We start from the raw sequence: 14908 nt of genomic DNA, 5'->3' as shown, positions 1-14908 counted from the left end.
TTTTGGGACACTTCTAACTAACACAGAAAGGCACAGCAAACACAAAGTGATAGATGAAAACTCTATGGACCTGCAAATCCTTCAAAAATATAATGGTTGTAAACTATGGAGTGGTGTCAGCATTACCTAGTGCAGCACCCCCAGCTTTTCTTGTTGGCCCACAATCCTCTTTGAAGTACACTCATAACTAGCTACATGTCCACTAGCTGAATCTCAATAATTCAAATATCACACTTGTCAAGTTTTGAATAGAGGGATTAGACGTTCCATTTTTCGGCTTTTCTTTTGTCTTTTTGAAGATCCTTCACTCTAAAACCCAACAACATTTGATGAGAGAATTCTGAAGCACTCTAACCGTAACAGTAGCAACAGCCACAGTAACTATGGCTAATCAGTCAGACAGACAGAATCTGCTGTTGGATACGGACAGAATTTGCATTTTGGTTGTAAAAGCTATGTGTAAGTGTGTTATTTACGTCCGCAAAGTAATGTAAAGTCCTTTCTAATTCCTAAGTGGACACTATTAATTTAAATTTACATTACATATAGGCCTATATTTAGGGAAATTAGCAGACACTTTTATCCAAAGCTACTTTCAGTAAGCATTTGTCTGAAGAAAGAGAAAGTTAGAAATGTAAAGATTTCAAACGAGCAGTTACTAAATTCAGTTGCACCACAGATATACAGTAGTGTCCTAACTAGCCCTCCCCCAATAAAGTAGGCTATGTCAAAACGGACAAGGGGGAACCATTAAGGAAAACACAGAACAACAAAAGCAAACAGATACAAACTACTAAATCCAGTTAAACCTTTTTTACAAGAGCTTTGAACTAGACAAAACACAAACAATTTAACTGCAGTGTGTTCTGGAGGTTATTCCATGACGGTTGGGCAAAATCTGAGAAAACTTGTGTTATAACTAGACTATGTTCTACGTTAAAACTACGGCTCCTGGTTCATCTACTGTTGGCATGAGCAAGAAGGTCTGCTGGGAAGCCTCAATATTAATGTCAGCAGTCCCATGTCCTCCCACTGTGTATTACTCACAGCAACACCAGCATTGGTGAGATGGTTGGCTAGCACGTACGTCAATGTCCAACCACCACTGTAGGAACATAATTTATGGTTTCTTCATAGTGAACCCTCAAACTTTGGTTGTCTACATACGTCTTATTTGACGGGTAACCTTCTACTCATACGACAAATAAAGTCATCCTTCTACCGTCATAATTGGTAGTATAAAATACAGTGTGCTTTATATTTTACAAACCATCATGACTTACTTGATGCCTGTGATGACGCGGCTATTGGCGCGTCCTCACGCATCCGTATTGAGGCCGCACCGGGGCATTTATCTTGCATGCAAGAGTAATCAAGTTTCTGCATAATGTTTGGGGCTTGATGAATTAGGCGATTGTTGGGCGGGTTCGCTTATTGAGTGGTAAAAAAAAAAGACAACTGCTCACCGCCGTTGTCAGCTGTGCGTTCCATGCGGCTTCTAGGAAGCGCGCGCCCGGCTGGGGACAGCTATATGGTGCGGGGGCGTGCGCGAGTGACGCCGTTGCGTCTCCGCGAAATCAATTATCTTTATTTTAACATGTACTTTGTAAGTAGTGGCGTGTGTCCACGCAAGAATAATAACTAAGGTCCGATGTAGTTTAATTATTATAGGTACGTTTGTTTGACCAGTTTGATGCATATTTAGTTGATTGATATGTAAACACCCCCGGCGATATTTCATGAATTGGTATGTACCAATCTCGGGTGATCTGACGAGCATATAACGGAGGCGTGTCCGTTCCGAAGGGGGGGATTAAAATTGATCAAAGTAATTTTTGCTTTACTGCTGCATTTTTGTGCTGAACCTAAGACCCTCGATATTCTACCCTTTGACAATGCCCTCTCAACAGAAAGCAAGTACATGTCAAATAAAACCAGATACAGCTAGAAAAAACATTCCAATGAATGACAAACAGTGGGTTATCATTTTCTGACCTTCATCATGAGCTTTCAATAAGCTATTTATAATGTATACAATGCGTGTTTGCCTGGAATACATTGGAAAGAGGAACGATTCTAGACCCACTTGAAAAGTCTACTCTCACAGTAGAGTAGACTTTTATCAACCCTTGCTGACTCTGAGGGGTAGTGTTGTGGTTTAGGGGAGTCATAGTACAGGGTTCAAATTTATCATAGTCCGTGGATTGAATGCCACAAGGACAGGGTTTTGAGTGCCCAGACACTGACATTTGTTTGGCATTAGCTCAGTGTGCTACAACAGCAGGGTAGCAATGGGACTACTGCATGGGAACACTGCAAAAGCTCCACTATTGGCCCGAGTGGGTAAGCGGCATGTAAAGGTGCTGTAGGTATTTTAAGTAATTATCAATTGTGAATAAATTTGTTAGAAAAACGATAGCAATCCATCAGCTATCTGAAAGCCTGTCTGGGAATATTTTTCCAGTTGTCTTTGCCTGCCCTTTGTATGAAACTATTGACATGAGTTGTTGCTCTGGGCGCACATCTGAACCCATCAGGGCATATTTTTGCTGATCTGGTTCATGGTATCCATCTTGCCTTTCAATCACAGGTGCGTGAATGCACCTGTGAAACCTAAAAATGACGCAGAAGGTGCGTAGACTGCACCTGTGAATCCAAAAAATAAAGTAAATGAGAGAAGCACAAAGGGAAGAACCATGGAGTCCTCTGTGAATCTTTTTGGGCTGTTGAGGTTTCACACCAATCGTGGCTTACTTTTGCTGTCTTTTAAGACTCTTGAATCGTACCTACAACTGCTTTAATATTAATACTAATATCAATGTTGGGGAATACAACACTTGGGGAGTAATGGTCGTTTCTTTTGACTTTGTCTTAGTTTGAGGCTGTTGTGAGGAGCTCCCCTGTCATTGACATCAAAATATTGAGGTTCTAATGAATGTTTTTTCTACATTTCATAGGTTGTCCCTAAGGTATTATTATTATTGGATTGATAAATCCATTCAATTTGGGAATTTACCCGTGTCATGTAAATCTTCATCCCTTACACTGATATTGCGCTCAATTCTGTGCTATGGTCGTCTCATGGCTGGACCCTCCTCTTTACAACCCCTCTACCTCTGGACTGGATTTAGCTGTTTTAGCGTCAACGTAAGTACGCAAACTAGGTATGTAAGGTCACCTTCAGAGAGACCCTACTGTTTAGGGTCACTCTAAAGGTCCCCCATGAACCCACCTTTTCCCATCCCACCCCATAATGACCAGCTATCTATTCTAGTTCTGTTCTAGTTCTATTCCAAAAGCTTTAGAAAGAATTCCTCGCTTTGACATATGAATACAGTTTCCTCTTCACCAATGTCCCTGAACATTTATAGCCTCTTCTACAAGCCTGATCCATGTACTGTATCTCATTGGTGATCTACCCTTTCTGAGAGCCACATAATTAATGCTGGTTACGTAGACTTCAAATTCATAGTAACGGTTTGCAAAGATGTTTTTTTCCAAAAAACTAAAGGTCAAACAAGTATGGGATAGGTTCCATACCTATTGGAACAAAAGTTTCTGCAACTATTCATTACAAAGGTGTTTGTCTTCATCTCTTGGAAAGAGCCTGACGGACGCATGGACTGCCTGAGGGGAGATTTTATTGCTAATCCTTTGCAATCTATTTCATATTATCCTGCATGACAGGTCCTCTGAGCTTGATGAAGGCGAGATAGACCACCAGATTTTGCTCACCTCCTATAAAGGTCATTGGAAATATAAATGTGGCACACACACACACACACACACACACTCACAACACACACACTCACAACACACACACTCACAACACACACACACACAACACACACACACACACACACACACACACACACACACACGCACACACACACACACACACTTCTATTTGAACTCAATCAAAGTCAAACAATACAATCTTAATATTCTACTAATGCATTTAGTTAAACTGCACTTTAAGTCAAATTATTCAGATTGTATGTTATGAAAGGATTCAAACTGGGCCAGAATGGCACGAAATGTTTGAATTTCATTTGTATCAACTTTGTTCACTCACACTTTAACTGACATTTTGAATGATACGTCCCGATAAAAAGTAATCATGCTTTTCTTTTTGTTTTGATCTATCATGTCAGTACTTCAGACTCACTAAGCAACCAAGAGCCCATAGAAGGACAGGGTCTGCTTCATCGAAGTGCTTAGATCCTCTTAGAGAGAGAAGGACAACTTCAACAAACTGGTGTCTCCTCTACCCAACTCCAGGCAAACACACTTCTCTACTTTACTCACTCAAATAACGCTAAGCCCTCTCAGCTCGTGTAGCTGTTGAACACACAAAAACATTCGCTGAAAAGCTTTGTTTACTAATACTCTCTCCTCTCTCTCCTCTCTCCTCTCTCTTTTCTCTCTCTTTCTCTCTTCTCTCTCTCTCTCTCTCTCTCTCTCTTCTCTCTCTCTCTCTCCTCTCCTCTCTCCTCCTCTCTTTCTCTCCTCTCCTCTCTCGCTCCTCTCCTCTCTCCTCTCTCTCCCTCTCTCTCCCCAACACTCTCTCTCTCCCTTCTCCCTCTCTCTCCCCTCTCTCTCTCTCTCTCTCCTCTCTCTCTCTCTCTCTCTCTCTCTCTCCTCTCTCTCTCTCTCGCTCTCGCTCTCTGTCGCTCTCTCTCTCTTTCTGTTGCTCTCTCTCTCCTCTCTTTCTCTTGCCTCTCCTCTTCTCCTTCCAGCAATGTTGTGCAACTTTGAATAGTTGCAAAACATTTACTAAGAGAGAAGATAATGTATACATCAAAGATAAAATAATTACAATAAAAAATGTATTTGACATGATTGAGCATTTCATATGAAAAGACGTCTCTCTGTGATGTTTGGAGAGACATAGCAGTTCACTGATGCATCCATTCCTTTGTCCGTTGTAATTAGGTTTCTTGTGGGTCTTTATGTGTAAGGGGCCACACTTCCCTTGATTTACGTAACCGTTATGCATGGAAGCTTCATTAGCCAAATGTTCCATAGAATGCTCTTCTTCATATGAACGGAAAGAATGAGTCACTGATTGGCACTCTGTCATACACTGAGAAAATGTGTGTTTTCGTTACGATTTCCAATTAAATGATTAAAATATGATCATTCATTCATCTATATATCTATCGATATACATTATATATATAAAACATATATATATATATATATATATATATATATTAATATCAATATAGATGTATAGATATAGATATATACATATAGGGTGCTGAAGAAAATAAAGTTACTAATTGTGTGTTGCACATGCTTTAGGGTTTGAAGATCAGAATTATTATCCTGCTTTCCGAAAAATGGGAGTGTGTCGCAACAAAACAGTAAGGGACACTCATGTCGCCATTACTATGTTCTATGATGAGTAAAGATTCAACACAGTCGTACAGAGTCAAGGGGAGTATATGTCTTGCAAGCCAGACTATTGTTTAGCTCTTCTTGTCATGATCGATTAAGTAAGCAAGCGCCGTCAACCGAGATCCAGCACTCTGAGGGGCTTTGTTTCTTGTTTGGGGGGTTCTTTAATCTAGGGGGCCCACGTTCAAACCTTCCCTTGGGGAACAAGGCCAAATATGTGGTGTCATGTTGTAACTGAGGAAATAAACAAAGAGGAATAGACCAGCCAACAATAATTGGGATACTATTGGGATACATCAATTCATGTGAGAATGTAAGATTCAGCAGATCGTGGATGCTGTCCCCTAACCCTGGCTTAAAGGCATCAATCACTTGTGTTACAACAATCAGTGTATTGCCAACTTAGGCATAACAAAATCTCCTATTCATGTTTTCCGGGATACATGTGTAAATAACGACATTGTGTCCGTGATACAAAGATGTACCAATAGTTATTGTACGTTTACCACACCTCATGATTTACTGCAACAGTTGTTTTTGACACAATGGGGACTTGTTGCATAACCCCCTAACATCAACTGAAATAACCAACACATAAACACCACCGCAAATTCATGTGCCTCCGTTCTAGCGTCTACAGCATAAGAGCACAACATCTTGCCTCTCATTATGAACGTGGCGTCCTCAAGGTCATGCAAATTAGAGGCATTTGCAATTTCATCTATACTTTCTAACCTTACATAAATCCTTCACTTTATCCCTCCATACACACCGCCGGTTTTGGTCACAGATGGCTCTGTTTGACATGGAATACAACACCCACACACAACCACACACACACACACACATGCACACACTCACACACACATGCACACACTCACACACACAAGCACACACACACACACACACACACACACACACACACACAAGCCAAAGTTGCCAAAGTAAGTCAGAAAGAAGAAAACTTTACATCTAGGTATGACATCTAGGTATGCATCAGTCCCATGTGTTTTTATTGGTTTATTTGTCCTGACACTACTCTCTGTGTTTGTGCAGATGCTCATGTTTCTGTAATATACAAGATCATTTCCACAGCTTCGAACCAAGTGGAAATAAATATGATGTGATGACTACATGTTGTATTAACGTTAACGTCTCCACGCCTGTCTCAATGCGCATAATGCGCATTTCCCTGGACTATATTCCTTGCACATTGCACATATTGTTATAGTTAATTCTGCGAACATTTGCAGATTCCATGCTCATATTTCACACATTCCTGCACAACTGTACATACATACATAAAAACAGACATACTCTACATATCCTCTAGATATTCCTCATATATTTTACATATTCTTTCTTGTTACTATGTTAAAAATCAATAAAGTCAACAAAAGCAAAATTCGAATCTGATGCTGATGCCGGGCAGCTCGCCAGGTTAGTATGGGCTTTCCATTAGCCGCTTCCATTGACCTGCTGAGTTACACCTGCTAGCTCATTTTCATGTGAGGGGAATACACTTTAAATTACTTTCCAAAGATTTCTAATATTTTCAAAATCGTCGCTTATTGTCGACAAACACACAGATAATTCGCTGCCGCTGAAAGATAAACCTTTGCATAGAATACCTAGCCAGAGGCCGACAATAAAAATAGTTCAATAATATTATCAACAGGTAGCCTTGTATAATTTATTATTATCACAGTTAGCTTTTTTACCAAAGCACCAAAATAAGAATAAGCTTGCTTAGAATAAGCAACTATTCTGAAGCACATTGGAAATCCTTGTAAATTAGTAACTAAAAGCTAGGCTATGGTAACCCTGCAAGTCAATGGACGCTGCTAACGGAAAGCTTATGCTAAATTAGTAACTCCCCTTCTGGACGCACAATGATGAATCTTGAACCAAACAACTATTCTGAATCCGGCAATAAGACAAGCAAATGCCAATTGACCGATATCTTGGCATATTACTTTGATATACAATTTACTCATTTTACAATGGCATAAATGAAAAATATGCTCTTGGGATGTTTATTCAAACTGACTGTGCAAGCAGACAGGTAGGTTTAGCAGGTAGTTGGCAGGCAGGAAGATAGGTAAGTAACTGAGCAGGCGGGTTCAAAAATAATACACTATAAAGTGCAAAACCAAAAGGAGAAAGTATGGGCCTCCGATAACTTCCAATGTGTTCCTTTGCCAAACCAACCAAGGCATATGTGCTGAACCGCCTTTATGTTTTCCTTAAGATTTACAAAGTAATAGTCTCAGGACTACCTTATGTCAGTTAAAATAAATGTCTCTGAATTTCCTTCAGTCAAAACCAAACCAAAAAATAAGATCCCATTATCTGTTTCAAACCGAATAAGTCTGTGAAAATATTTGCCACAATAGCAACATGGAGAAACAAAGAGTAAACGAAGGCTGATTATGATAATCATGCATGGGCTCTCAAACTGCAACCATCTAGGATGTGGAGGAAACACATCCATTTTTTAACTAAGTATACAGGCCTATCAGTCTGACTCTTAACTTAGGCTACAACGATTGATCATTTAGTTTTGATCTGTTGCTTTTGGCAGTGGCCATGCACACCTCTTTCAAATGACAGGTTCTTACTCTTGCTCCCTAGCAGAAGACACATCCCAAAGTTTAGGCTCACTAAATCCAAAACATTCTTAAAACCACCAGGTGCAGTGTGTCTTCCCTTGGCCATGGAAAAAAAATATCATAGCTTGTCTGGATCTTCTGTATCTTAAATAAGGTAATTAGATAAGATTACAAAACTGTTCACAGAAAAGAACAGTCTTCCAAATGCACACATTGTGTGATCTTTGTTATAATTGTTATTGATGGTGTTTTTTGTTTTTTTGTAAGATACGTGCACTTACTTAAACAAGGATAGAGAGTTTCCTGGGCTCAAGTATGAATCACCACATGAAACATGTTCAACACAGCGCCAGATAGGAGCAGACACAAACAGATACATCAGTCATCTGAGGGAGGTCAATCAGGGACAACTCAAATTGGGAGAGTTTGAGTTGTTTTCCATTTGTTTGCAATTTTTATATCTTTTAACTTTTGGGGGTTGAACTGTGTGTTAGGGGGGAGGTGTAAATCTTAAAATTCATTTTTCTCCCTGTTGACTATGGGAGCCCAAAATATGAATCACGCAGGCAAGTTGTTTATCAGCAAGGTGGCCAAAGACTGCTCCAACAACGGCTTAACTGAAACTGAGAATCATTCCTTCATAAACCTTGAGGTCTTCCCTTGACTTATTGCAGACAAGTCGTTTGGTCTGATAGCTTTTCTATCCCCTTTCTGTATATCTCTCTGTTTTTCTCTTGGCTCTTTCACACTCCGAGGGAAGTTCCTCTTCATTTCTTTTGGATAAAGTAATCCCAAACTGTAGATATTAACCTTTTCAGCACCGTTAGTAGCATGCTGTGCACAGGATATTGAAATCAAATTAAGAGATGTAAGATTGTTCAGCGCTAGAACAACCATTTTCGAATATCATATCCACTGTGGGTCCTAGGTTTATGGTTTTAATGGAATTTCTTTGCACTCACTGCATCATGTTGGAGTAAGTTGATGTGGCTTTAGAAAGTGTCCATGGTCAGTATTCAGAATCCATTCCAAGGATAATGTACCAATCCTGGGTGGCCTGGTTCTTCAAAACCTTTATAATGTTCTTGTACAAAGTTTCAACATACCACACATATGTGACCTGACTTCTTGTTTCATAAAGGTCACCTCTTCTATCGCTTCCAAAGCAGGGAATATCTCCTACTATAACAACTATTACTACTACTATTACTATTACTGCTACTTCTTTTAATGATAACCTCATCCCTTAATCGCTAATGTGATGATAATCAGTTGAGAATAGTTGACTAATGGTGTTCATGTTTACTAATAGTGTTCATGTTAACGTAGGGAATGGTGTTCACGTTAACTAAGGAATTCACTCATACATTATTTAATAGGGTTAGGGTTAACCCTGACCCCAGTAGTATGCTATATAATAATGCTGATCATGCTTAGAAAAAGGCTTCAGTAATGCAAAAAAATACGTCTTTTTGGAAATCCGATGAACTAGAATCCTGAGAAAATGCTACAACTTTATACCACTGTTTCTCTGAGGAGAAAACTGACTGTGTTGCTTCTTTAAGAACTGCACTGCCTCGACCAAATAGCAACTGGGCAGTGTAGCTCAGGTGTGCCCTGTTCCCCTAATGAGGATTTGGCCGAACACCAATCATGAGGCTCACCTTGCCATTCACTTTAGGAGGGAGATGTTGGAATTGTAGAATTGTTGTAGGTTTAAGTGCCATAGCAATGTGCCAAATCCTATGACAGAACAGCTCTTCTGCATGACAATCAATCGTCTATGGTTCTATGTTAATATAATGAGGATATAGACAAATGTTAGGTTGTGTAACTAATATTTTATTTTTCAATTCTGTGAAAAAAGGGAACCTATCTAATGCCTTTATCAAAACAATATAATAACACAGTCACTCATTATATTATTATACAAAGGACTTCTCAAAACAAAAAAAAAGTATTTACAAACGATGTCCATTAATGTACAAGAGTGAATGCAATGCTACCATAGCACTTGACCCCGAGATAGCTAAAATGATGTCAAAGGAATAAAAACAGAAAATTATCTTTGTTTAGAGGCGGGGCAATATGGTGTGCTTAATATCCAAGTTTTAAATTAAATCTTCCTTGAAGTTAAGAGGAAAAGTCAGGCAAGATTTGTCAGATTTAAAGATGTAATGATCATAATCCTCATATTAAGGTTAAGAAAAGATCAATATGCTAAACTCAAAGAATTACAAAGATGTCTCTACTATAATGGTGGTTGCTCAACAATCCCAAATAGCAATATCTTTGAGCAGTTGCACAATACATGCTGAGCTGTATTTTGACATGCTTTAAGCAATTGCCCATTACATGCATCAACGCAATAGAGGTTTGGACTGTAAAAACATTCATTTGTCTTTAGGAGGGGCCATAATTTAATTTCCCCAAATTATTATTTTTCCTTAAAACAGGTACTATCACACTACAATACATCCTTGCACAAAATAAGGAAAATATATAAATTATAAATAACATTTAGAAATGCATTTAGTTTAACATTTAGAATCCAAAAGGAACTAAATGGGGCTTAAGTCAGAGGAAATCTACATTGATAACAAAGAAACTGTTAATATATAGTATTCAATTCTTCAAACACAATATAAAATACATTCTGTACAAAATGATTAAATACAGTGTGATCAGTTTACATTCCTATGTATTAAAACCAATTTATAAATGTAAGGATATTTAATAATTCCAATGTAAACATAATATTGTTACTCCCATTGTATTTAAATCAAATATAGAGATTCACAGCACCAGCTGTTCAATAAATCTTGTTTCAACATAACAATCTGCATTCGCAGATGTTTCTATAAAAATATATGCATCTTTATTCTTGGCCTAAGAGAAAAGTCCATTAAAGGCTGAAAGTTATTAATTATACTGGTTATTACGTTTGAAAATACAAATCATCTTTAATGACTTGTTTTCCTACTCATCCAGACAGTGATGCTGCCATGATATTAATCCTGCTGGACAATTTCTGTCTGAGTGTTGGGTCTCTGACCCCAAGAGTAGGAGCCTCACTCTCTCACCGCAAAGGTGCGGAAAGAGCCACCTTCTGTGTTGCTTTTACTGTAAAAGAAAAAAAGGGACTTTCATGAATCAGTCTACAAACACATGTGCTTCCTGTGTAGAAATCAAGCACATGGCAATTCCTTCCTTACAACTAGAAGACAATGATTCTATTTGTTCTAGCTATGCCGATCTACCAATCGTCATATCAAAGTGGCCTATCCTGTAATCCTTCCAGGCATGAGCCCTACAGAAGGACATCTACAGTGTATACAAATACATTGTGGAAGGTCTCAAATGTTGGCAAATTGTTGCCATACTGCCGTTCTGGACCTTTCCAGCCGCCAATACCGACTCTTGTTAGCTTGATGACCTACTATTGGCAAAAGAACAAAACAGCCTTGAAATGCCGCCGTGCTAACTGATGTCAGCGATGAGGCGAGTGTATAGGTTTCAGATTCAAGGTAATTATCTCCCTAGAAAAACAATGTGTTGGTGGCCAACAGCTTTTCCATCCTCACATAATTGGATAGGCTGTAATTACTGACAGTAAAAGCCCCCCTGCCCCCCCCCCCACCCCCACCCCCTTCCCCTTCCCTCTACATCTGGGACACATGCCGTGGTTTAAGCTTCCTATTGTCCTCCACACGAGTGATCTTAGCAAAGGAGTTTTTGTATTGGATTGTTACTCGAGCTAGGATCATTGTGAACAATCAGCCCTTTTCACACTCCAGTGAAATACAGTGGTTGATGCTAGAACAGCTCCTGTGTGTGGCCCGTCCACAGAGCTCCACCACACCATTCCTCCACAGGCTATACCTGCCAATGGATGCGGACACAGAGGCCTTCATGGCTAAGGTCTAGCCAACCACATTGTTGAGCATGATTTAAGAGACGAGGTGAACGGGTGATAAGAGAAATGGATATGGGTGATCACATGCAAAACCATGTACTTTGGCTTCTTTTGTCGATATCACTTTAAAAAATGCCTGTATGACGATTTCTTTATTTTGTAGGGTCATTTCACATCCCACTTTCTACTCAGACTGGGCCAAGAGTAACATCTCATTGCTCTAGAGGCCATCTCTTTAATATTTTCCGGGAAATAATGCAGAACGACTTCTATGACCAAATTCATGTCCTAGTGCATCAATTATGGCTTTTAGGATGTCTCATGTCTACCTTTCGGACTGAACACCATTTTTCAGGACCCCAACGTAGTTCTTCCTCCTCACTAGTGGCAGGACATCTATATAACCACCTTCTGCTTTCATCGTCCCTGCATGGATAGCAGCTTTGCATATACTGGAGCTCTGTGGGAGTAAAAATACATTATAAATGTATGTATGTGTATCCCAAATTGGGATACATGCAGAAATATATAGTAAGTAGTTGTGACATATGATTACATAAGTGTTGATGCCCATGTGGCCCACACCAGCAGCAAAAACAAAGAGACAGACAGATACACACACACACACACACACACACACACACACACACACACACACACACACACACACACACACACACACACACACACACACACACACACACACACACACACACACTCCTGCAGGCTTATGATTGGGTGTGGTGTGAACACAGATTGAACTGCCCCTGCTGAACAGTCATAGCATCTCTGAAATGTGACAACCATTAAGGTCATGAAGAACAGAGGAACCACATCTGATCGCTTCATTAATCCTCTCCTCTGTGTGCGTATGCGTCCAATGTAATTAAATCCACACAATTTTGTTTAAACCATTGATTAAAAAAAGATGTAGAACTGAGACCAAAGAAACGCTGCACTTGGCCCCAGGTTCTCATAGCAAGCAGCCCTCAGTTTGCCGTCCTCTCAAGTCTCATGTCAAGGCTAAGCTAGTAGTAGTGTACAGAGGTTGCAGTTGGCGACACATTGCTGGCATCATACTACCCCTCACCATTCTTGTCAAGTGCTGGGCTATCCAAAGTATATATAGTGCCCCCACAAAACTCTCACCGGGAGAAAGGCCGCAGTACCGCTCACATAAATCATGCCATGGAGCTAGATGCTAGAACTAATCTCTGGATCTGACTAGCTACTTACATCACTGTAGATGGTGTTCCCAATAACAGGTGACCAGTAAGATGGCTGGACCTTGCAGTTTGTTGGACAGAAGACTCTAAAAGTAAAACATTGCAATTCAGGGTATATTGTTTTGGTGACCATGGGATATTTATCATCTCAACCATCATCTCAATATATTACGACTAAATATGTGTGGCTGCAGATATAAAACACTTGTGGTGCAGTATCTTAATCTATTTAAAATAACCTTACCTTGGACAGCTGGATGAGGACTTTTTGAAGGGACAGATTTCGGCCACTGTCGTATAACAGTCGACAGACATTTCTAAGGATGAAGGCCAAGTAGTAAAGACATGTGATGCAATGTAAAATCCATATTAGATGCTGCTCTGGTTTTCTGCTGCAAAGAGAAAAGCCTTGCTTACCTTCCACTTTAGCAACCGAAAACGCATTGCTAGGTTGATATTTGCTGGAGAAGAAAACCACAATGGTAAAACTGAGAAATATACTGCCTTAGAAAAATGATATCAAAATAAACACATTATTACTCCTTCATTATTGCATTTCAAGTCCCTGATATAATCTGGTCATATATATAATTGCTCAAGGATGTAAGTGCGATCATAGCTCTCTTGGTATTTAACTTGCAGCAGAGCAGCAATGTTTACCTGAGGGATTCAATGCGGTTTTTAGTGGCCTTGACAAAGAAGGGAAACTTGTCCATTCTGGTAACATCCACCAAACCCCCGTTGTTATCAATGGCACCGTAATGGATGGCGGCACGGCAAATACTTGATAGCTGCGATACATACAGGGAATACTTGCATTAGGGTCATTTCCTATCCATCTTTGTGCAGTGCAGAAATATGAGATTCAAAGTGGCAGACTTACCACATCGTAAAACAGAGTACCCCAAATATTTCCTTTCTTATTCAAACAGTTTGCAGGACATTTGAATCTGCAGATTAAGAAAGAAATGTGTTGAAGTCATGACATTGGATTGGAACTAGAACATACAGAAAATAATACAAGCTTCAACTCAGGTAACGTAAGAAGTACTGACCTGTTGCAAGATGCTCCTTTGCACTTATCCCGCAATCTGGTTTCACACTTAATGATTTGAGCTGAAGAGCAAACAAATTATCCAAATTAAAATTGAAAGAAACGTGAAAAAAATCGAAAAGGTTGCTTAGAAATGAAATATGTGCAGAATCATTAATCATTAGATTGCTACCAAGGTAAGTGTTAGTCTTAGGGCTGGAAGCCCTGGCAATGGGTCTCTTCGGGGCGGCTGGCTTGGGTTTAGGAGTTGGCTTTGTGGTGGGACGTGGGAGCGAAGGACGCTGAGACTTCTCCACCTCATTCATATCCTCAGACTCTGTGCGAGTGTGTGTGTCTGAAAAAAGTGGGAAAATAATTTATTTTGTTTTGAAGAAGGTCCTTCGGATCATAAATCCTATTTACTAATCCGAGTTTGGCTCACCTTTGAGGCACAAGTTATTCTTGCAGCCTCCTCCATAGCTGGGGGGGCATTGGGAGCAAGGACGCCCGTGCTGGTATGGCGCCTCACCTATCCAGTTGCCTCTGGAGATGGACACAACATCGAAGTGGATGGAAACTAATCCTCATTCAAGTGTCCATGTCTGCACCCCTGCTCACTTAATTATTCCATTACCTTTTGCACATGATCTACACCAAATACTCATTAGTCCCAAAGACTCATAAAAACACTCCCTGTTCCCTTTTGAACTGGCAGGTC

The 14908-nt window shown here is 39.8% G+C and overlaps 1 protein-coding gene across 1 annotated transcript in view; it reads right to left on the bottom strand.

Annotated features, from left to right (window-relative positions):
* Nucleotides 1–9579: 9579 nt before the first annotated feature.
* The window catches only part of LOC130403941 (cysteine-rich secretory protein LCCL domain-containing 2-like), a 10922-nt gene continuing 5593 nt past the window's right edge, over nt 9580–14908 (bottom strand). The window contains exons 6-15 of the mRNA XM_056608488.1: nt 14633–14733; nt 14384–14545; nt 14213–14273; nt 14041–14107; nt 13818–13948; nt 13575–13618; nt 13402–13474; nt 13168–13243; nt 12261–12391; nt 9580–11138 (exon numbers count right to left, since the gene is read on the bottom strand). Coding sequence (XP_056464463.1) covers nt 11087–11138; nt 12261–12391; nt 13168–13243; nt 13402–13474; nt 13575–13618; nt 13818–13948; nt 14041–14107; nt 14213–14273; nt 14384–14545; nt 14633–14733 — 898 coding nt within the window. The 3' untranslated portion in view covers nt 9580–11086. The remainder of the gene's footprint in view (nt 11139–12260; nt 12392–13167; nt 13244–13401; nt 13475–13574; nt 13619–13817; nt 13949–14040; nt 14108–14212; nt 14274–14383; nt 14546–14632; nt 14734–14908) is intronic.

The sequence above is a fragment of the Gadus chalcogrammus genome, chromosome 14 (assembly GCF_026213295.1).
Source record: "Gadus chalcogrammus isolate NIFS_2021 chromosome 14, NIFS_Gcha_1.0, whole genome shotgun sequence".
NCBI lineage: Eukaryota > Metazoa > Chordata > Actinopteri > Gadiformes > Gadidae > Gadus > Gadus chalcogrammus.
Note: the sequence above shows the minus strand (reverse complement) of the source record. Positions and strands in the feature narration are given on the sequence as shown.